The sequence below is a fragment of the Pteropus alecto genome, unplaced genomic scaffold, assembly GCF_000325575.1.
Source record: "Pteropus alecto unplaced genomic scaffold, ASM32557v1 scaffold95, whole genome shotgun sequence".
NCBI lineage: Eukaryota > Metazoa > Chordata > Mammalia > Chiroptera > Pteropodidae > Pteropus > Pteropus alecto.
The window spans coordinates 12,049,469-12,074,423 of record NW_006441071.1 but is presented as its reverse complement, the minus strand read 5'-3'; the positions used below and the strand labels follow the sequence as shown (position 1 = coordinate 12,074,423).

Genomic DNA, 24,955 nt, shown 5'->3' with positions numbered 1-24,955 from the left:
AAAGTAACTCAGAAAGCGGCTTTTCCAAAGTCATTGCCAATAAAAAGTAGAACCTGGATTGGAACCCAGATATCTCTGATTTCAAATGCCATTCTTTTCTCCACATCTCTAACCTGGTGTATATTTATTTGAGGTAGTAATATTGAGTCCAATATCATAAGAAAGAAGGAAAAATGTAATTAAGCCAGTTTGAGAGTTTTATTTTGCTCTTTATAATCAAGATTTAATTTATACTTCCAGAGCCTCATGTTCTATGACTCCCTTCCAAAAATCTGATGTTATACACTGAAATTATTGATGAACTATATAAGTAGTAATATTTTCTATCAATTTTTTTTAACAGTTTTTTTATTAGTTTTTTTTTTTTCCCCCCAACAGTTTACTGCATTTTTGTGTTTGGAAAAAGGAATGGAAACTTGCCTATGAAATTTATCTCTAATTTTATAATGGAAGTCATTGAAAAGTCAGGATTTACTTAAATTTACTTTAAAATTCTTATAATACTTTAGCTCTCATAAATGAGAATATTTATATAAAAAAAAATAGAGGTTTTCCAGTTTCAAGATCGGGTAATCAGGTTTCTATTCTTTCTCTTGAAAATGACCAACAGAACAAAAAGTTGAAATACTGTTTCCAAATTTAATGAAAGCTTGAGGTATCTCTAACCCTTGCACAAAAAAATTGGATGAGAAAAAATAAATGACTTGGGAAGACTTTCAAACCTCAGCGCCTAAGGTTACCTACATGGTACTGATGAACAGCAACGTGTTTGATCTGCAGAACCTTGGAAAGACTCAACATTAGATGCACTAAAACCACAATATAGGAGTGAGCCAGGGGCCATAAACAGGAGAATTATTTGAAATAGCTCAATAAGGAATAGGATCTTGTTCCCACATCACAGGAGTCAGGAAAGATATTGTCCGATTAAACCAGAGGGATTCCAGACAGAGTAGGACAAGGATGAGATGTTAAACTAAAGATGGGGATTAAGTAAAAGTTGTAATTCTGAACAGTAGGACCTCAAGCCTTTTCCCCCTGCTTGGCTTCCAACTTCTGGATTCTAGATATCCTAGGCAGGTTTGAGGAGTCCTTCTTGGAGAAGATAAGCCACTCCAGAAAAATGACCCAAAAGGCTGTGATACTTGAAGACCTCAACAAAAATGCCAACTGGCCACTACCCTGAAGTCTACCAGTTGTCAAGCCCCAACTTCAACACTTAGAGCTTATAATTAGCTTGTTCTTGTTAACTTGTTTAACATGAACAAACAGCCAAGGATTGTTTGCCACTTTAGGAAATTTAACTATGTAAAAGAGAGCGACAACAGAAAAAAAGGAAACTCAAAGGAAATAGATAATGCAGGGAACAAAAACACTCTGAGGAAATGATAATTAACAACCTCAGATATTGTCTAATTAAAACAACAACAACAAAAAGAGACCTTCACAGTTGCTGTAAGACAAAAGGGGAGGTGGGTGAGAAAGTTTCTGGAATGAAAAGTATGATAGCAAAATTAAAGGCATTGGAAAAAATAGTTGAAGAACTCTCCCAGGATGTAGAACAAAAGACAAAATACAAGAGAAAAGGGAAAATTAGAAATTAAGTTTCAATATCTAACCTAGTAGGGGTGCCAGAGAAAACTAAAACAGAGAACCTCATTGGGATGTTAAGAAACAAAATAAGTTTCCCAGACTTAAACTAAACACATCAGTCACTAGATTGCCACCAAGCTTCTATATGAAAAATAATCTAAAAAGTAAGCAGAAAGCTTTATGAACATCAAAATAATTTTCACAAAGCCAAGAACCTTGAAAGCTATTGCTCTTGTTAGATTCTTTGCACCTAATTTTAATAATAGGTTTCCAGGATTATAGGTAATTGGATAGGAAGAGATGATGTAGGCAGGCAAATTGCTGCCAAGACTAAGAGATAGCTGATAGTAAGAGAAGAGACAGTTATTAAATTCTAGCTCAAGCATTGAAAAAGATGTCTTAGGCCATGTTGAGATGAAGATTCAGAACAGCTTTATAATCTTTTTGAGTGGTTGTGCATGACAGGTTAGTGATGTTGACATTGACTCAGCCACTCTAATTACAGCCAGTGTTTTCAAAGTTAGCCATTTTGCTATTTATTACTGAGTTTTATGTGAAACATCTCCTAATTGTATCCCTAAATCTGACTTTAATTCTGATACATATCCAAAGGATAGAAATGAAGGGTGAGGTATGGAGTAAGGTAAGATGAGGATTTGGATCACTTCAGACATGCCCTATATAGAATGGTATGTATCTTCCATAATTGCCAACTGTCAGTCAATTTAAACAAAATGTCTGTTGGTTCTCTTCAGAGTTTACTTATAAGTGTTCTTTTCCCAAGATACTTTGCTCTTCTCCCTTCACTCCTACTTCCCTAACACAAATTACCTTGTTCAAACACATTTATTTCTAATTGATAAATAGATGTCAGCTATAATCAATTTAGGTCTGTTTTTTATTTGAGAACCTAAAGGATGAACTTCTGATTTGTAAGTCTGATTAAGTTTCCTTTATTTAATTGAGTATATATATTGATCACAGAGTGAATGAGAATTCAATTTCTTTCTCTTTTACCCTGTATATTTGCTCTTTTTTTAGAGGAAGCCCACAAATGAAGGGGACACCCCATTTTAAGGAAGAACAGTGTGCTCCAGCATTAAATTTAGAGATGAAGAAAATACTGGATTTGCAGTCACCCATCATGAGGTACTGTACTTTGGTTAAATATAGCATTTTGTGATGACAATATGCGATGTAGTTAGTTAATCATACGACTAATTAGAAAATTGATTTCATTTCATTAAGGGTGATCTTTTGTAGCCTAGAAATGCTTGATTAACTCTTATAAAAAATGTGAAATTTTGCAGATAGTAGATGGTACATTATTATACTTAAATTATTGTAATAAAGCCCATAAATCGAGTATACCAACTGTAATTTTATTTTAGAAGTTTATATTTTTTTGGTAAGATCTAGAATTGTTTGAATGATATGACATAGTCTGTGTTACTTAAATCACATAGTTGAAATAAAAGAGAGAGTGCCTTTGTTTCTATAGCCTTTATAACTTTTGGAGAAGTATATGTTCACTTGAAAGAAATTTGAGCTTTTAGATCTAAGTGTAAATAAAAGTTGTGTGATAAGAAGGCCAGGATACCAAAATACCAAAAATCATTTTACATCCATTGGTAGAAAAAGCAAATGATTGTACCTATAATTTGGCTTTATTTCCTTAATTGCTTCTCATTTGATATTTTAGTTGTCTCTGATTTATGGGTCTTGTCAAAAGTTTATTTTTTAACTGAAAGTTTTTACTACAATATTTATTTTTGTTTCTTTTATTTTTTTTAAACAGAGTTCTTTTTAACTGAATTCAGGGTTAAAGTTGAACTTCTTTTATTGAACCCAGTCTTATACAATCATGAAATTATAATGTATATTCCAACATTCTATGCATCAAAATGGCCAACAATTCTCTATTGCTCAGACTTGCTATAAGTAAATGACAAGAGAAATTAGTAAAATAAGTATTCTAATTCAAAATTTATTTTATTAGAAATCATTAAAACCTTCCCGCCGAAATGTCTGCAAATAAACTCTTATGAAGAAAACATTAATAAATGAAATGATAAAAGTTAAAAAAATTCTGCCTAGAAAAAAAACCCCATAATAAGTAAGATCAAAAGACAACAGAAACTGTGAAAACAAACAGATATAGTGAATATCACAAAAAGACAATTCCATAATACAGAAAGAATTCCTATAATAAGAAAAAGACAGTGGAACAAATGGACAAAGGATGTAAACAGTTTGTTTTTATTTTCTGTATTCCAATTGATGTATTACTTAATAAATTTCTATTAGGACATTAAATGATTTATACATGTGAACAGTTAGCATACTGTCTTGAGGAGAGGATAAAGAAATAACTTTCCATTGATGGTGGGAGTATAAACTGATACCATATGTATGGAAATTGATTAAGCAGTATTGATCAAACACAAATGTTCATGGCCTTTGTCCAGCATGTCTCCTTCTAGGAATTAATCCTGCAATATGATACATACTGGAATTGACATGCCTAACAGAGTTTTTCTTTGTGCCTTGCTTACAATAGAAGGTTGAAAACCACCTAAATGTCCATCAGTAGGGAGCTGGTGAATACATTTTCTTACATCTATACAGTGGGAATAATATGCATCTGTAAAAACAGTGAGGGTACTCTTTACTGATGAAAACTTCCCAAATATGTTGTTGGGTGAAAAAAGCAAGGTATACTCTATATATACTATTTGTTTTTAAAAGGAAGCTCGTGGTGTTAGGTTATGTATTGCCCTGGAAAAATACATAAGAAATTGGGCTTGAGAACTAAGTGGCTGAGGGACAGTTTTGGGAAAAAGACTTTTTACTATGTAATACTCTTAGAATACTGAACTCTATGGAGTACTATGTGAATATATTGAACTATAGGAATGTAAAATACATTTGTTTTTAAAATTCTTCTGATTCACAGTTCTAATAAAAGGCTTTCACCGTTTCTTTTGTTAGAATACATACAGGTAATGTAATACAGTACAGGTAGTAAATAAAATTGTATGCAAGTGGCTGGCTATTGTCTTCTCTTGTTTAATCTGTCTTTAAAAAAGACATGCTATTGTTTGCTTAAATGTGATCAAGTTTACAAAAGATTGAGTACAGGTTATTGATCATCTTGGTCAGAAAGTTACTCTACTTTAGATTTAATTTCAGCATAGAGATTCTTTTCAAGAATATAACTTGTTGGCTTAAGGAATTTTGAATGCCCATACCAAGCTAGGGGGAACTCTGCAAGCTTGGCTCTCTACTTCCACCTGGTGGTAAAAACTGTGTGGTTCCATGGAAATGGGCTAGAAAGAACTTTTAAAGAATTCCTGCCATCTTGTACAAGTATAACTTGTCAGGTACTACTTTTAATCTACAAATATATGTGATTGGAAATCTCTAAGATTTCTTTCAAAACTTAAGTGAAGTAATTGTTATTTTTAGTACCTGTAACACATACTTGCTGGATATTGGAGATTTCCTATATGATTCTGAATTGAATGAGAAAATGTGAAACTTGGGCTTTATAACTGTTTTCCCTTCTACATTACCAAAAATGTAGGTCATGTAAGGTTAAGGATAATGGTTATGCTATTGCTGAAAGGCGTAAGATGGCAATAGTACTGCCTTCTTTTAATTTTGATTGAAAAAAGGATAAGATTAATGTTAAGCATCCAGCCTTGGTTATAACTGAAGCTAGAGAATGTTTAGGAGGTAAAAAGTACTAATATAACTGAAAATTAAAATTCTTAGTCTATCTCTAACTAGTATCATGTAATATTAATAAATACTGCAGTTTATTCTATATCTTGCTCCATCTCAGTCACTTAAGAAAGCCCTATGTAGTATGAAGTATTTAATATTAGTTAAGTATTAAATATATTTACATACTTCAAAATTAGTAAGTATGAATTATATATATATTTTTAAAAACAGCTCTAGGATACCAGATAACTATTATAAAGCCCATGAAGTCAATGATTGGAGAGGTTGTTTAAGTGCATCACTAACTTAGAGTATATATACATGGTTTTATGTGTACTTATACCCAGAGGTAATTTTCAAAATATTTACAAACCAGTACAGCAGGAAAAGACATGGATATTGATTATTGATACAGAGCCTGATATCTTCCCAAGCCGAGAATTAATCCTTTGGTGTTTAGATCTTTGTGAGGGAAGGAATCAGTGGTGGGCAAACACTTGAGTGGCTTGGAACAAGGCCTATTTACTAACCTTTATGGAAATATTCAGTACTTTAATAACTGAAACTAGTCTTAGTTTTAGTGAATTTGTTTATTTTCAGTTAAATAAGGAGGATATATCTATCTTTTCCTATAGATTCTTTATCATTTTTTTCAGAGTTATATTATCTGTTAATTCCTACATTAGGATTGTCTATCATTTTGTGTTTTTTCTTGACTCTGGGTCACATTTCTGTTTCTTACACACCTGGTCATTTTGTGTCATAGCACTGTGGATGATGATGATGTAGAGATTCTGAATTCTGTTGCGTTTTGCCTAGCTGGCAATTAAATTACTGCAGGGTAACCTTGTCATATGCAGTGGTTCTTCTAGGGAGATAGAAACAGTGGGGAGAGAGAGTATAGTTTGAAAAAACCCAGGCTGACTTCCGCTGAATGCAATCACCTGTAAACCAATGACTATTCCCTTCAATTGCCTCTCCTGACATGTAGTAGCAGATCTAAAACAAAGTTTTTATTCTGCATACCCCATGCTACACATAAATTTTATCACAAAAATATAAATTTAAAATGAAAGAATATATAATACTTTAAAACTGAGAAATTTAGTTGATTACAAAAGCTCTGAAGTTCAATAGATGGAGCTGAGTAAGGAATGTTACTCTGCTCTTTTTCAGTGTTTTTATAGTTTGGAAGAAAATACAGTAGATTCTTCATTGTCTTAAATCCTTGGGGAATGAGTCACTGAACTCAACTTTACTAAGAATTAAAACATTAAAAACTTTTTCACTCTTATGGATTGAAATATTTCTAAAATATACTCAACTTTTAAGTATGAAAGGAAATTTAATAGTGTATAATAAAGTATATGTTATAGACATAACATTTTATTCTTATATTTGAATTTTTTTATAGCATTTGATACTCGAGTACTGTTTCTCAAATCCTTCTTATTCACTTGGCTTTCTTGATACCAATATCCTCTGGTTCACCTGGCTCTCTTTTTCTTTCTTTCTGCCAATACTTTACAGTCTCGCTTATGGATTCCCCTTTCCTCTTACCTTTTCTCCCCTTCTTTCCTTCCTCCCACAAACATTTAGTGCCAAATAGAACTAGCACTACCGTAGGGACTAGGCATATAAGAGTAAACAAAGTGGGCATTTTTTTTTTTCCATTAAGTAAACGTTAAATCTCTACAAATATTAATAAATGCTGAGATCATTTACATAATTACCTTTCATTGTTTAGTCAACTAAGAGGTCTTCTGAAGGGAGAAACCGTATTTACCTTGGAATCTCCAACACAGAGCATAGCATCTGTCACAGAGCGCACAGGTTTAATAAATGTTTGTTGAATGAATGAACAGTGAGAGACTCATGATACCCTAGAAATACAGTGGTCTGGAACTATACTCTCCAGTACAGTAGCCACTAATAAAATGAAGTTATTTAAATTTAAATTAATTGAAAGTAGACAAAATTTAAAATTCAGTTCTTCTGTCTCACTAGCAGTATTTCAAGCATACAATCACCATGAGTGTTTAGTGACCACCCTGTTTGATAGTACAGATACAGAACATTTTTATTACTGGACAAGGCTGGAGAATTGTTACCTCTATACTCAGTGGCTCTAGATTGTCATCCTTTTATTAGTTGTTCTTTTTATTGTTTCTCTGCCTCTTTTCCTGTCAGCTGTCATCCTTCTATCTTCCAGTTTGCTATTTCAGTATTTCTAGTTTTTAACTCAGTTCATCAGATGTGTGACTGGCTACCCATGGTCTTCCATTTCTTCCAGATTTTCTGATTCTAGATTGAATTATACACAGATAAAGCTACTATACAGTTAATTGTAGATAAACGACAGTTTTGTAAGTGGTTTTATTATCATCTCTGAATGAATATTCTCCAGAGCAATTGTATTCATACTCATTGCTTTCCCAGTATGCTCTCTTTAAAGGTGATTGATTATAAGTTACTTTCCTACAGTTTGCAGTCTGTGCTGGAAGATCTCCTGGTTGCTACTTCTGATGGACTTCTTCATCTTATTCACTGGGAAGGAATGACAAATGGAAGGAAAGCTATTAATCTTTGCACAGTACCCTTTTCAGTAGATCTGCAGTCCTCTAGAGGTAGTTATACTTTCTTCATGGGGTAGAACCAGATGTTTAATATTTAACATAATCTAGTTAGATATTTTCTATGGATGAACAATGATTTTTCTACTTTGGAATTATGCAAGGGAGGAGTGTCTGTGTGTGTGTCTGTGTGTGTGTATATATATGAGAGAGAGAGAGAGAGTAGTTTAATTATTTAGTGTTTTTAGGTCATTATTTTTGCCCTTTAAACTGTCCTTACAGAGTTTGTAAGCAAAAATGTGAGGGAATGATTTACTATGTTTATACGCCTATTTAATGTACTTATTTTTTCATCAGTAGGTTCATTCCTGGGCTTTGCAGATGTGCATATCAGAGATATGGAATACTGTGCTACACTTGATGGGTTTGCTGTGGTGTTTAATGATGGTAAAGTTGGATTTATTACACCAGTATCCAGTAGATTTACTGCAGAGGTATGACTTATTTACTCTGAATGTTTATTTTCCATTTATTAATTTTAGTTTTTGTTACTAAATCCCCTCTCATTTTTTATTTTCCAATTTTAAGTGATTTTTAATTTTTAAAATCAAACTATACATCTAAATAGTATAAACAGACCAATAAGTCTTGTTAGACACATTGAAGAAAAATGATAGTTCCTGTCCTCCTCCCTGCTCTCTTCACTCCCAATTTCCATTCTCATAGGTGACTACTTTTTATTCCTTTACTGGTTATTTTGCTATTTATCTTTACCACTCTGAGTATTTCCTTTAATTTTCAGTTTTTAGGCTGTATTTATATATTTTGCACTGTGGAAAATAACCATTTACTTTCCTCTTCCCACCACATACTTTTCAAGGTAGCTATTGTGATTTCGATTAGATTACTATTCATTGTTTATATTGTTATTGCTTTGTAAACCCTGTTAGTACCGTCCTCATGTAATATATTTTTTCTTTCCTGCAGATTTTCTCTCCCACTGTGAATTAATAATTTTGTCCTTTACATTTGCTTAGTTTCTTTGTACTTACCACTAACTCAGCCCCACACTTGTCTGCTGGTTACATGAATATCCTCTCAGTTCTTTCAAACGCATAGGTGTTCTGTCTATTTTATCTCCTTGAAGAAATTTCTCTTGGAGCCTTCTGGCCTGCTCCAAACTGGACTGCTTGCTCACAATACATACTTTTAACACAGTTGTAATTTTGGGCTCATCCTGAGGATTTCCTTTACTCCTTTATTTGTATGGGATCATTTTACAGTTAATTATTAATTCATATCTGATTAGTTCACATATGGATTTGGTTGCTGTGACAGATACCCAAAATAAAAATTTGAATACATTGATAGCTCTGTGAGGTTTTGTGGGTTTGGTTGACTGTGATCTTCACCACTGGGTAAACTAACTGGATTATTTCCTTTCTTCCTCTCTCTGTTTCCCAAGTTAATTTGAGAAAAATCTTGGAATTCTTTCCAGAGAATATTAACCTGGCTTGCCTAATATTCTGAGATTTGAGTTATAGAAGATTTGACTAGATGGCCCAAATTCAGATGTAAACTTTTACTTATCTCTGTTTTCATTCAGTATGGTCCAGAGACCACTGAGGTTTTTTTATTGTTTGTTTTTTTCCCAAAGAAAAGGCTCTAATTTTCTGTCGAAGTGGAGGTGGGTGTTTCTTAGCAGCTCAGATTGCGGAAGTACCCTGGGAAGACCCAGCTGCTGCTTAAACAGGCTTTGAACCAGTCCTACTTTTAGTTCAGCCTTTCAGAGACATCCGAATTCCCAAGCCTTTTGTGCACCATATAATGTAAATTTAGCTGTTTGTCAACATTCTTTACTGCCATTTAAAGTTTTTACTCATCCATATACTTCTCAGCTTCCAAAATTTTCTGATAACTACCTCCTTTCCCATTCTTTGCCTTGACAGTTTATGCTTTTTGAAAAAAAATCTGTTATAAAAGTTGGAGTTTTAAGAGTCAGAGAAGCTAATATTCATGTTCAGTCTGCTCTTTTCAACTAGAAAGGATTTTAAGGGTATATTTTTTCTACGTGGCATCAGCTTTAATGTTTCTAGTAACTATTTTTCAGTACCAACTTTTATTCAGATAGTAAGGTACTAAATAATACATTTGTGATAACATGTCAATATAGAACTAAGAATAAAAATAAAAATTAGTTTCTTTGAAGAACCTAATTTTTTTACAAGGTACATGTGTATATTTGTAATTATGTTCGGGATTTAAATGTGTTTACTGAAAAGTATTAGAACTGAAAAAGTGATTGACTTTTTTCTGAGTATCAGTTTTTATTAGTATTTGGTTAAAGAAATTTTTCTCAAGGGTTGAAAAATAATGGAAAGTAGATGGACATTATTAAATGTTATAAATGGAAAATATAAATTACGAAAAAATAGCACATTATGTTTTACTGGTCGTTGGGAAACACACTTGTAGCATCTTTACATTGAGCATTATTTAAGTGCTTTGTAAAAATTCTGTTGGGCATTATTTAATATATTTGACAGATAAAATATGTCAGATTATGCTACTCTGTTCAGAACCTTTCAGCGAACTAGTTAAGTAAGAGAAAACCTGCTCAGGACAACTTAGAAAAGCTGGAGAGAAAATTTTTTTTCAATGTGCTCAAAGGTTTTAGAGAGCAAATAAGACATTAAAGAATTATCAGACCTAGGGCAGGCCAGAGGCTCAGAGAGCTAAGCTCATTGTTTGAGGTACAGTGAGCATGAACAAATGAGTCTGTATGCAATAACATGGCTGGATCTCACAGAAATGTTGAATGAAAGCAGCTAGACACAAAAGGATATGTGCTATGATTCTATTTTATGCAAAATTAAAGGAAAAAATAAAAACATAGGCAGTTCTAAATTAGAGTTTGTATGGATGGTAATGTTTTAAAGAAAAAGGAAGTGATTGCTGTGTAAGTCTGAATATTGGTTACTTTTGTGGTAAGGGTGAAGGTGTATTGAATAGGAGGAACATTGCTGAGGGACTTTTGGGTACTGATAATGCTTGGCCTGAGTGATAATTCTATAAGTGTTTACTTTGTGATGTTATTGAGATGTACATTTTTGTTTTTTGAATTTTTCTCTAAAATATTATAATTCATAATAGAAAAGGTTAAAAAAAATAAAGGCACTCTAATGACTCCTGATATATAAATTGGAGAAAAAGCCAAAGTTCTTAGAGTAGCTTTCAAAGCCCTATAAATCTGGCCTCCTATTACATCTATTACCTCATCTGCTACTTCTCCTTCCCCAATTCCACTCCATCTGCACATGCCTCTGTTATATTCTTTGAACATGCCAGAAATGCTATGATAGGGCTTTTGTACTTGCTATATTTCCATAGTACTTTCCTCAGAATACACCTTCATAGGGAGAATCTTTTAATATTACATCCTTCTTCCATACTTCCTCTTCCCATAATTGCTTTGTTATTTGTTTTCTATAGTGTTTACCAACCTCCAATATACTGGCTAATTTTTTTTTAACTTGTCAGCCTCCTAACAAATGTAAGGCAATAAGGGATGTAAGGGATACAGATAGGGGTTTGGGTGTGTTTGAATACCTCCTGTATCCTCAGCACCTAGAGTAGTGCCCGGTGAATAGTGGGGACCTGAAAGACATTTGTTACAGGAATGAATTTCAGTTAAGCAGTGATCCACATTTGGCCTTTTGGCTAAATGAAGTGTAGCAGTGGTCCAAATAATGCTCAATGCTACCTTTACCATTTCTTGTTATCTAAAATAATGTCGTCTTGTTAAAATCAAAAAATAAAATTCATACCAAAAAGTAACAAATATTCCATGTTTAGATAGTAGATAATATAGCTCATTTGGTAATTAAGTAAAGTCTGCAGTATTATATTTCAAAAAGAGTTGTAATTATATTGCATCTTCTAATGTTTACTATTGAGATCATCTAAAAATAAAGTGGTGTGTTGTAGTGTACTATTTTTTGTGCTCACTAAACTGTCATGATGACCTTTATCATAGAATTTATAATCTAGATGTCCTTGATTTGACAGAAGCAGACAATAGAACTGAGTCTATTCTGCATCTATATTTAGAATTAAATAACATATAAGTTGAATAGTGTCATTCATTTATTGAATGCTTAACTCATTGAATGCTGGGCATTATATTCAGTGGTTTACATATATGTATGTTCTCATGTAATCCTCAAAACACTCTAAGAGATAAATAATCTACAGATAAGAAAACTGAAGCTTGGAAAGGTGAAGTAATCATTTCAGCAAGTGAATGGTAGACCTGAGATGTTATGTCAGGCTGTCAGATACCATGCTATTAACTATTATATTAGAAAGCAAAGAAATAATTGAGAATAGTAAGCAATTGGCAAATCATGAATTGCTTCTAAAGGATAAACCAAATAAAATTTACTGTTTTCTACTGATTGGGAAGTTGAACACTGTGCTTGCTAGGTGACCATGGGCATAATAATAATACTAAGTTGATATATGCAGTTTGTGCTATCAAGAAGTTTACATCCTAACAGGAAAATCATCTTCATGTAACTTGAATTTGGAGATCAAATGTTCATGTTTTTGTGTTTTATAAATAGAGAGATTAGCACTGGACTGAGCTCATTTGGGGGAATATGTATTAAACCAATTAATGAAATAGAGAGTTTAAGGGAGAAAATTCAGATAGTAGTCCTGATGGAATATTTTTCTATCCAGATGAAACGAAATAAAGGCTTATGAAACTGTATGTTTATTGAAGGAGAATTATATTGATTACAGTATATTTTGGAAAACACTTTAAACCTTAACTATTTTTCTTTATTATAGCAGCTTCATGGAGTTTGGCCACAAGATGTTGTTGACGGAACTTGTGTAGCAGTAAATAACAAGTATCGACTAATGGCGTTTGGTTGTGCGAGGTAATTGATATAGATTTCTGCATGTTAAGTTATTGCCAAAAATAATGTTTTTTTAAACATTAGATGTTCTTAACACACTTGTATACTTTGTCATACTATCAAAATTTATGAATCAGCCTTAATATAAAATTTAAAAGTATTTTATTAGATTGAAGGAACAAGTCTAAAGGGCCGATTTTGGAGACCGTTTTTTTTTTTAATCAGGAACTACTGTAAGGTTTATTAAAACAAAAGCGTACGCTCAATGTGGGGGAATGCGGGCTTAAGAGAGAGCATGGAAGAGTCACCAAGATTGAGTATTTTAATTTGTAAAAGTGAGCTTTTCTTTAGTGGTAGGAAATTGAGTTACAAGTTTAAAAAATTAAACTAGTTAAAATTTAGGTTCTTTACGGTTTAAGAGAGGATGGGGAAGATATTTTCTCTTTTCAAATAATCCTTTCTTTTTAAGACATCAGTGTTGATATTGTCTTTGAACTAGTGGGTGTTCCTTAATGAGCAAATTTAAAGCTCATACATAAAAAAAGTTTCTTGCTTTAATTCAGATAATGCAGGTTTTAGACATAATTTAAAACTGAATATAAATTATTCATTCAACAAATATCTGTTTGTCTGCCATGTACCAGGTACAATCATAAGCACTTGGGATACATTATAGCAAGCCAAAAGATACCTGACTGTCAAGCTTATATTTTAGCTCAAGTAAAAAGATTAAATCAGGTACAGTAATGCCTTATAGTGTATATAGGTGCTTTTTAGTCTTCAAAACTCTTTCTTAAATATGAAATTCCATTTTGGCCTCAAAATGAAACTTTGTGGTTTTACAGAACATACATATATCTAGTATAATCTCCAGCTACAAGTTAAGTATCAAAGTATTTTTTTTAGTATAAATAATACACGCTGTGAGTTACCGCCTTCATTATACTTTCAGTAAACTCTTTGTAAAGTGAGGAATCTTCATTACACTGCTTCTCACTGAGGAGGTAAATGTAGAAATATAAGTAAATTTAACTTGATACAAGATAAGAAAAAGTGTATTTTTTTCATATTCATGGATTTGGTTTGGTTACATTTTATTCAAAAATTTTAAATCTATGTTCATGAGTACATTTTGCCTATAATTTTTTTATTTCTTACTCTCCTAGTTTCTGTCTTTCCTTGTCTCATAAAACAAGTTGAGGAACGATTTGTTCCTCTCTTCCTCTTCTCTGTTCATCTTTGAATGTGTAGTCAAATTTGTTAATGAAGGCATATGAGCCTAGAATTTTCTTTGTGGGAGTTTTTCGTAGTACTAACTCAATTCAGTATTAAAAAATAGCATTAAGGAGATTCAGATTTTCTGTCTCTTCCTAAGTCACTTTGTTAAGTTTTTATAGAAATTGGTTTTTTTCATATGCACTGTCAGATTTATCAGCATAAAGTTTATAATATCCATTTTAACTTTCATATTATAAAATAAAAACATACAGGAAAATACATAATCTCAATATTCACAGTTTTACAAATGATTATAATACACATATGCATCTGTTCAGAACTGGGTCATGAAATAGAACATTGCCAGCTGATAAAAGATTTACCCCTGCTACTTCCTAAGCACAACTTTAATCACCAATTTTCTGTCTTTTGTGATAATCATTTCCTTGTCTGTGTAGTTTTACCACTTAAGTATACATTCCTAAAGAGCATAATTTAGTTTTACCTGATTTTTTCTGTTAGGTCAACATTATGAAATTCATTAGTACTGTTTGCTTGTAGCAGAAATCATTTTTGATTGATTTATAGTGTTGCAGTGTGTGAATATGCCATAATTTATTTGATTTACTCTTAATGGACATTTACATTATTTCTTGGTTTCCAAAATAAAAGACAGTCTCTTATAAAAACTCAATATCTGTCAAATATGAGAAGATTAATGATAAATCCCTACTAAGATCTAATACTCAATTTAATTAAAATTTCTTTTATAGCTACTTTGTTCCAAACAAAATCCATCAGAATTCATGCATTATATTTTGTTATTATTTCTCTTTTGTCACCTTTTGCCTATAACAGTCCTTAACACCTTTATTCTTATTTTTATGACATTAAGAGTCCAGGGTAGTTATTTATAAAATGTCCTACATTCTAAATTTGTTAGAGTGTAGTTAAACATTTTTTGTCATACACAATGTTGTATACTTTCTTTGGCATTATGTAACAATAATGTCAACTTATCACAGAATTAATGATGCTAAATTTGATCACTTATGGTGATAATAGCTGTATTTCTATTATAGAGTTGGGTTTTTTTGTTTTTTTTTGCTTTGAGATTAGCGAGTATTGTCTTTTAAGGAAAAATTTTTTCTGACAATGGGCTGATGAGAAATGGAAATAAAAATAATATAGGCACTATAGAACACTTAAAGGGTGAATTGTTGGTTTTTATAAGTATTAATTTAGCACCTGCTTCTTATATTAGAAATGTTTGGACTCCTCACTGACTTGTTAGATAGAGCTCAGCAACCCAGAGTTAGCACTTGACAATTTGTCAGATGCAGAGCAAAAACTGGCTGTCTTTCTACAAGGTATTTAATTGGGCAAGTAGTCTGGAAAGATACCTGTTCTAGGCATTTGGCTTCTGACTGGAAGAAGATGGAATAACAGAACAGATTATCTTTCCTACCTGAAAAAAACAAAATGGACAAAAATATGAATCAAATGTTTATCAGGCAACAAAGGAGATTGTCCCTGAAAGATGAGAAACAAAATAAGAAAAGTCTACAAATTCCCCAGCTTTAATTACTTTGAGAGAATTTCTGAGGCACAGCATAAAATTGGGGAGACAGAGCCTGGCAGAAGCCCTGAGTTGAGTACATGGAAATGAGAGCCTGGGGAAATCATAGCAGCTAGAGCTCACAGGACAAATACCAAAGAGAAAGTGACACAGAGGGAACTCCCGAGATCTGTAGAGTCCCTTTTGAGTCTTAAACTGAAACGTGGGAGATATACAGAAGACCCAAAGTAAACATTGCAGAAGAAAAGATTAATATTAATTTGTAGAAAAAGAGAAATTATCTAAAATAAAACAAAAAAATAATTTAAAACAACATCAGTGAGCTGTGGGATAACTTCAGGTGACCTAATCCTTGAGAAAAGTTGAACTTAGCTGGAAATAGATCAGAGCTGCTTGTGGGGAAACCATCTGACTTCTCCTACCACAAAGGCACATATATCCTGGCATTCACAAGCCAGTGTATTTTAATGTATGCAAAAGCAGCCTTGGAGTTAAAAGTATTTTACAGAAATCACTTGTGTTGTCAATCTGAAAAAAACTCCATAAGCAGAAATTATATATATATATATTTTAATGATCGTTATAGTTCAGTTTTGAAATGTAGCTTAGAAGTAATATATAGATTTTTAGTTTTGATTTCTGGTCCTTCATAGCTTTGACCCTTGTAACAATTTTTTTAAATGAAATAATTACATATACCATATACACCAAAGAACATATATCATGTGTGTAGATTTAAAAGTGATATAAAAATAATAAAAATGAAAATGTATAAATTACCATTCAATATGAGAAATAGCACATTACCAGTGCTGATGAAGCCCCCCTGCCTGCCCCTTTAATATTCCCTTTTCTCCACCATGGCAGTCACTAATCTGCAATTTGTGTACATTAGCTCTTTGCTGTTTGTTTCATTTTTACCACAAATATATTTAACTATTTTAAATGTTTTTTATGCTTTAGAAACAGATTTTATACACACACATTTTAATGCATGTGACTATATTTCATTTCAGTGCAACGTGTTATATTACTATATGAATATACCACAGTTTATTTTTCCTTTCTCTTATTACTAACTTCAGATTGTTTCCATTTTTTTGCACTTATACACAGTACTATAATGAACATTGTACATGACAAAGATATTGCTGGGATATATCCAGAAGTGAAATTGCCAGATTACAGAATATGCATTTGTTCAGATTTATGAGATGATTGCAAATTATTTACAGAATGATTTTGTTCTAGTTTACATTTCTACCAGCAGAACATACTAGTTCCCATAATAATGCTTTTTATATTTGAATTTTTTTTTTAACCAAAAGTTTGTTTTTCACAGTGGTTCTGTACAAGTTTATACAATAGATAATACCACTGGAGCTATGCTACTATCTCATAAACTAGAGCTAACAGCAAAACAATATCCTGGTGAGTCCTCCTTTTTTCCTTATTTTAACATTTATTTCAACATTTTTAATGTATAGTTATGTGTAGTGAATGCTCATTTTTAAATGATGAATGCTATAGGCGAAATATTATTAAAATATATATTATAACAATATTGTATGTGATCCAGGGATTTCTGTGTAGCTAGAAAGGCTCCTGGGATACTTTTTTAATTCTTTCATTTAGTTCTATCTATCCTCACTTAGTTTTTAGCCCCGATATTCCTTATCTGGACTTTGTTCTAGCCTCTTACCCGATTTCGTTGCTTGTTATGTTATACCTTCCAGTTCAATTTATTCATTCAACAAGTACTTATTGAGTACTTACTATAGGGCTGACACTTTCTACATGCTGGATACACAACAGTAAACGAAACAAGTCTCTTTCTGAACCCCTTAGTGACTCTTTAGTGAATCCTGTCCACAAGATTAAGTTTAAAGTCCGTCATTGGAAATGCTTTTGACTGAAACTAACAGAAAACCCACCTTACTGTATAACAGGATTTATTTCCTCAAAAAGCAAGAAATCCAGAGGTAAGCTGCTACTGGCATTCATTTGGCCTTTCCTTCACAAGGTCACAAGGTACCTTCTGAGGTCCAGTATTACTTCTGCATTTGAGTTGAGAAAAAAGGAGGAAACAAATCATATCTTTCTTTTTAAATTAAGACAGCAAAAGCTTTCTTACAAGCATTCCCACCTCCTACCTGCTCCAGCTGTCTTCCACTTAGCATCTAATTGGCCATAATTATGTCACGTAGCTGCTTTAGACTTTTCAAGCCTTTATGGCAGTAGTGGGCAAGGGAGAACAAGGATGGGAATAGATACTGGAGTAATGAACCAACAGGTCTACCACATATATAGCATGTAAGGTCTTTTGCCAGCTCTCTCTGGCATTATTTCTTGGTTGACTCTGGCCTTAGAGTGTCCATAATTTTACCACCGGACCCCTATGTTAAAAGAAAAACCAAAAGTTCTGTTTATTAAGTAGCTGGGTCTAAACAACTTAATAGGTATCTATGTCCTAGCAACCCAGTAGCATTTTCAAAAAAATAAGGCACATAAGTGGAAAGAAAAAAATATTTTTTACTAACAGAATGTCTATGCCTGTTGGACACTACACAATTTCTCAAACCTTGGAGTCAGTTGGGTACAGTAACCCACATTTCCTGTTCCACATTGATTTTCACACACTTTTTACACATCAGTTTCTAAAAACCCACCTTCACAAAGATGTAACAACATCAAAATAAATGTAGTACAACCTAACGTTGCAACTGTGAACCACCAGGAGCTAATAGTTTACGTTGTGTCCAACAGATACTATATATGTAACAGGTATATATATGTACCACATTTTCTTTATCCAATCTATCAAGGGGCATTTCAGTTATTTCCATGTCTTGGCCACCGTGAATAATGCTGCAGTGAACATTGGGTGCATATATCTTTATGGATAAATGTTTTCAAACTTTTGGAGTAGATCAGAGGGATTGCTGGGCCATATGTTAATTCTATTCTTAGTTTTTTGAGGAACCTCCATACCATTTTCCATAGTGGCTGTACCAATTTACATTCCCACCAGCAGTGTATGAGGCTTCCTTTTTCCCCACAACCTCCCCAATACTTGTTATTACTTGTCTTGATGATAGCCATTCTAACAGGTGCGAGGTGGTATCTCATTGTATCCAACTCAATAGTACATCATATATTCACCACTCAAAGTTAACTTTCCTTGTGATAGCACAGGTCATGAGATTATCATCTTGTTCAGGGTGGCATGGCCATAGATAAAGATACTATAAATCTTTTTAAAATTGCTGCTGGAAATGCTGGCATGTTTCATTTAAGTCTACAGTAAAGAAACTTGGATTTTACTACACAATGAAATTTTCTCCTTTGATAATTATATGTGGGGTTGAAAGAATAATTATGAAAAGAAATATGAGCACCTAGAATATTCAACCTGGAGTTTATTTACTTAATCCTAATATAAGATTAAACTTCAGTTTATTTTAACTTGGATCCCTCTGATATTGCCAGTAGAGCATGAAGTTCATGGTAAAATATTTTACATTCTAAAACACCTTCTACTTTGCAGAGTACTTTAATATTCAGTGCCAAATCATTCAAACAGGGTCTTACCCCCATTTAACAGAAATTAATTTCCCCAAAGCTAAAGACTTTTAAGACTACTCTTTTGTAGTTATTCAAGTGGCCCAAAATAGCTTTCAGTTCTTATAAATCACTTGGGCACTGAGTTTGTTCTGCTTAGGTCAAATGAAGGCTAATGCCCTTACTATTTTTAAATAACCCAAAATGAGCCAGATTCATCTCATTATTTGATGCAGACTTGCCTTTTTGCTTATTAATCAACTCGAAAATACAGACTGTAAAAAATAAGTATTTCTGAAGCAATCATTTATTTTTAACTCTTCTCACAATTGCTTAACAGACATTTGGAACAAAACAGGAGCTGTTAAATTGGTCAGATGGTCTCCTGACAATAGTGTTGTAATAGTGACCTGGGAATATGGAGGCCTTTCTTTATGGAGTGTATTTGGAGCCCAGCTGATTTGTACGCTTGGAGGAGATTTTGCGTGAGTCAATAAAGACAATTTTTAGATAAAAATAACTCCATTATCTCTTAGACAATACACACACACAGAAACTTGTTATTCAGCTACCCTTTCGCCTTATTTAACTTGTACCCCAAAACAATTTGTAAGATTCACAATTAATTTGTTCAGAATGTATTGATTCTCCAAACATCCATCTTCTTGAAACTTACTATTAATAAAAAATGCATTTATTTATTGAACTCCTTTTGTATTTTTGATAGCATGTTAGATTCAAGGCTAAATAAGATATGGTTCTACCTTCAAGTAGCTTATTATCTAATAAGAGTAGTAAGCTTTAGGAAGTGGGAAATTACATTATCTTATTGGGTTAATAAAAGTTAACCCACTGGGTTGGTAGGAGAGAGTTTATATCTCTGCCCACCTCATATACCACTTTGAACCTTATTCCTAACAAAATGAACACACATTCCTAAACTGCACGACCCTCTCACAGAGTTACTTAGGACTATAGAAGACTATGTCTCAATGTTATACCTAGAAGTATTAACCAGCAGTCTCATATTTCATGCATTATAATATGTTTCTATTTTGAAAGAACAAAATCAAGTTGATTTTTTTAAAAATTAAAGCTAAATGTTATATGTAATTAGAAAACTCTCAAGTTTCAATTCTGTTTTAGTTATAGGTCTGATGGTACCAAAAAAGATCCCCTTAAGATCAACTCTATGGTAAGTACTTTCTATATAAAATATTGGTATAGTGTAGAAAACTTTGATATTTCTTTTTTTCCTCATGTTGGTCTGATAAATTACAAAACCATTTTAGTCTCAGCAGAATCTTCTCAGCAGCAGAACTGCTTCTTATCAAAGCAGTTCTTGCTTTGATAAAGGGTTTTTTTTTTTTTTTAATCAGAAGCCTGTTCAATTTTTAGTATTTGATTTTGCTTTTGCTTAGATGTGTCCTACAAGCCCCTGTCATCTTTGTAAACATAGTGCCATAGTGAAATCAGGCCCTCGTCTTTCCTAAGCACACCTTATTTCTTGTGCAACTCACTAGCACCCATTTCTCATGACCCCTTTTAATATAAAGTATGAAACTCTCATTGACTCTCTATTCCTGGAGGAAATGCACTGTGTATTATTTGAACACATTTTTTAAGCTTTCTGTAGAAGTATATCAAGAGAATTATAGTTGCTGTCATAACAATATTTTTATTACCTATTTTCATGAGTGTCTGTAGAAAGCAGTGAGGTGTAACTCCTGTCTTTACATAAAAGCATTTTCTTTCTGTAGCTCCTCTGTTTACTGTTTTTGTGAAATTAGTGCTTATGAGTACTCCAGAGGGGAAGGAATTTTCTGATCTTCAGTTTCTCAGAGAATTAAAACTACCATGGTTATGGTGGTTCCCAACCTTTCACCAACAAGGACCCTATTTGCTGTCTCTCCCAACTCCGTATTTTAAAGTAGGTTTTTGAGCAAATAAAGTAACTACTGATCAGTGCTTCTGGATGGCATGCAACAACAACCAATGTAATCAGCCTCACTAAGTTGCTGTTTCAGTCACAAACTAAAAATAAAAGCATTTAAGTTAGCTTGTGCAACTTTTATCATGGGAAAGTAAAAGTTAAATTCTGTAACAATTCTTGGATTCCCCTATTAGTTTTCTTTGCCTTGTGGATTGGGCATCGCTAATCCAAAAAAAAAAAAAAAATTATGGAATATGGTTATAGAATATTTAAATTGACTGAGCCTGGAGAATTTTTTTTTGAACCATCTCATTTTATAGAGGAAGAAACTTAATACCCAGAGAAAACAAATAGCTTGGTCAAAGTAATACTATAAAATGGTAGCCAAGCTGGAATGAAAACTCTAGTTTCACAGCTTCTAATCCAATATTTTTTGCTCTAAACGAAATCCCATCTATTTTGGGTGCTTCTTTGTCAAGCTTTGGATTGACGTGGGTCTTCCTCGGTAAGGAGTTTCTTTGTATTGAGAGTCAGTTAATTACTGGAGAAGTTACAGAGAGCAGTAAGCATTTCTTAGGATTTGGAGTTAAGATTGATCTGTAGTGTTTTCACTATTCTAGGTAGAGAGCGGTGATGGTGGTTTACACTGGAGATAGCTAAGATGTAGATGTAGTTATGATTCTTTTCTGTGTTGTTATAGTTTCTCTAACCTTCAGAAGTCAATAATGGTGTTATTAGTTATTTCAGAATTTGAATATTTGAAGCTTGGAAAGGATAATAAAGTTTTTATTGCTTTGGCTTTTTTTCCCCTTTTCCTTATCCTCCCCTCTCCTTCTCTCCAAGAGCTGGGGTGCAGAAGGCTATCACCTATGGGTAATCAGTGGATTTGGTTCTCAAAATACTGAAATTGAGTCTGACCCCAACAGTATAGGTAAACAGCCTGGAATTCTGCTATTTCAGTTTATCAAGAGTGTACTCACCGTAAACCCTTGTATGGTAAGTTTATTTAATTAAAACTGGGTGTTTTTTTTAGTGGCTTATTAGAATATTAGACTCTTCCTTATGACAGATGTGTTGAGTATACTCCCCAAATTGGCATATTATCTTTATATGTATTCCATGATTCTTGTATTTCTTTTTAATTTCTATTAAATTTACACTAAAATTTTATTTCTGAGCAAGTTTTTTTTTTTTAATAGGGTCACAAGCAACTTGAGAGAAAGCATTGTTTACGGATTTACTTGAATAACTTGAATAAAATTTAGGCTTTATCTGAATAGTATTTCCTAAAGTATGTTCCATCAGGCACTACTTATGAGAAATACCTATAGCAGTCGCACAGAGAAAGGAAAAGTTCTGTTGTCATGTAATTGTGAAATAAAGGAGTTAAAGCTGTGGAGATTTCTTTATTGTAGGACTCCAAGGTCCTTAGTACACTAATGTGTATTATGAAAATCTAGGATTTGGTATATAAAAAGCAATGTTTCCCAAGCTTATTTAACTATGAATTTTTAGGAAACTCTTTGAAGAAAATATGCCTAGGTACCTGCTTTGGGAAACACTGCCAATCCAAATTATAGTGTAAGTTCCTCATGTTTTATCAACCTGTAATAATATATGTTAATATTATACATGCTTAATATGTAATAATAGTATATGTTATATTTTAGGAATGTATATCTTAATATCTGCCACTAATGGACTTTTTAATATTTGGTGCAATTAAAATTTACAATACATTGAGAAAGAATGTGGAAATAGCTTGAATCTCTAATCTCATTACTATAGTTGAAGAATAAGGATTCATAGAAAAATAAGAATAGAGTATTTCTCCTCTCCCCCATCCCAATAATAATTTTAAAGCACCGCACCCTTGAGTTTTATGTCAAGACAACATTTGTACTACAATGGAAAGGTAAGGGGGCTGAGGTGCTGATATGTCTAATTTGAACAGTGAAGAATCTGCCTATAGTTTGAGAACACTGGCCTTCTAATCGAATATCAAGGCATAATCACTAAAAGTAGAAACTATCTTATTTGTCCAAATATCCTCAGAACCTGGCACGGTGCTTGGCACTAATCAAGCATTAACTAAGTGATTATTGAATTGTTGTGAACCAAGACCACAGACTTAGGCTACTCTTCATCCTCCCCATGGTATAAAAGATCCTTCAGCATCCATTAATCCCCATTCCCAATCCATTCCCTTGCCATGTGGGCACATGAGTGATCATACACAAACTAGTTGACAAGACATGTTTTCTTACCACCATTCATGAGGTATTTTATGTGAAACTAATTTGTAAACTGTAGATTATGACTAGTTATGTTCGGTTTTCTGATGGAAAATCTCATAGCATGGTTATTTTGGAGTAGTAATAAAAGATACTGCTGTAACAGTTGGAGTAGTAATAAAAAATACTGCTTTTACAGTTGTAAACCTGGGAATATGGAATCTGTATGACAAAATGACTGAACAAAGATTTTATTTACCCTGGGAAGTAATCATTAAAATATTGCCTGTTCCCTCTAAATGTAACAGTTCACGAGATCATTTTGTAGTCTTGTCTGTGAGGAAAATCAACATTGAGATATATGGTACATCTCCTATACTAAAACTAAGTTGATGTATTACTCACTTTCCCATACCCAATACTGAGTTGTTTTTATTTGCTTTCTTTCTTTACCCCTCTGCTTCCTTTTGCCCTCATCTAGAGTAACCAAGAGCAAGTGTTGCTTCAGGGGGAGGATCGATTGTACTTGAACTGTGGAGAGGCCTCACAAACCCAGAATCCCAGGAGTTCTTCAGCACATTCTGGGCATAAGCCCAGTCAGGAAAAGAACTCCTTTGCAGATGGTGGTTTAGAGTCTCAGGGGTTAAGCACTTTACTTGGACATCGGCATTGGCATGTGGTACAAGTAAGTCTTGTTATTATTGACCATTGACTTAGTCCTTGGTAAGATAGCACCTGGAGCAGATTTATAAATATTTCCTCTGTTGCTTTAGAAAACTGAGAAATGTTTAAAATTTTTTGACTGTCATGTCTCTTTTCTGCTTTTCTGTGTTCTTGTCTTTTTGTTCTCCTTCCTCCCTTTCCACTTGATGGTGAGCATATCCTCTCCTGCTTTAAGTCCATTAGTAGTGAACAGTTTCAAAAATTGGAAGTTTATGTTTTGCTCTCTTATAGAGCAAAACTATTTTCCTTTTTCTTTTTCTTTTTGTATAAATTTAGCTCTGTGGATTTACATAGGCAAAAAATGTAGTAATTTCATGGAAAGTAACAGTACTGTACAGCAGCTTGAACTTGTGGTCCTCATGGGGACATTGAGGTTAATTGCCTGACTTTAAACCCAAATTGCAGACTTGTGATCCATCTAGAAAATTATTAACAATTTTATTGTTACTTAATCTTGTTCCAAATTATTTACTCATTCTGATATAACTTTAAACTAGTATTTTTTTTAGTAATTCTGATCAGTTGGCATTTAACATGGAAATTAATTCTGAATTTTGATACCAGATAAAATTAATTTAAATATATCAATAAATTGAAGTTTTTTTAAAGAAACTTTCATACATAAGTTTCAAAGTTATGAGTGTTTTCTTTCCCCTTTTGGTACCAAAGTATCTTAGGTGCATCAGAGCCTACTCTTTGTCTTAGTCAGTTTCTATTTCCACAATTCTTTGCCTTACTTCTACATTCTATACTTTTATCTTACTAGCTTACTTCAGCTCCCATGTTACTTTCAGTTGACTCTGAGTGGAGATAATGAGAAACAGAAGAATGGTCATAATGTGAAAAATTGAAGGAGGACTATCTCCTACATTGACATGTGGTATACA

At 32.9% G+C, this 24,955-nt stretch overlaps 1 protein-coding gene across 5 annotated transcripts in view; it reads left to right on the top strand.

The window, feature by feature from the left end:
• RIC1 (RIC1 homolog, RAB6A GEF complex partner 1) overlaps window positions 1–24,955 on the top strand; it is an 89,571-nt gene that overhangs the window by 44,802 nt on the left and 19,814 nt on the right. For 3 of the 5 annotated variants that reach the window (XM_025051458.1, XM_015594460.2, XM_006918373.3), the window contains exons 4-12: window positions 2,635–2,742; window positions 7,807–7,949; window positions 8,253–8,389; window positions 12,750–12,841; window positions 16,960–17,048; window positions 19,519–19,663; window positions 20,325–20,373; window positions 21,955–22,107; window positions 23,827–24,030. In XM_025051458.1, the coding sequence (XP_024907226.1) occupies window positions 2,635–2,742; window positions 7,807–7,949; window positions 8,253–8,389; window positions 12,750–12,841; window positions 16,960–17,048; window positions 19,519–19,663; window positions 20,325–20,373; window positions 21,955–22,107; window positions 23,827–24,030 (1,120 nt within the window). The remainder of the gene's footprint in view (window positions 1–2,634; window positions 2,743–7,806; window positions 7,950–8,252; window positions 8,390–12,749; window positions 12,842–16,959; window positions 17,049–19,518; window positions 19,664–20,324; window positions 20,374–21,954; window positions 22,108–23,826; window positions 24,031–24,955) is intronic. The other 2 variants (XM_006918374.3, XM_015594459.2) reach the window with 2 other exon arrangements.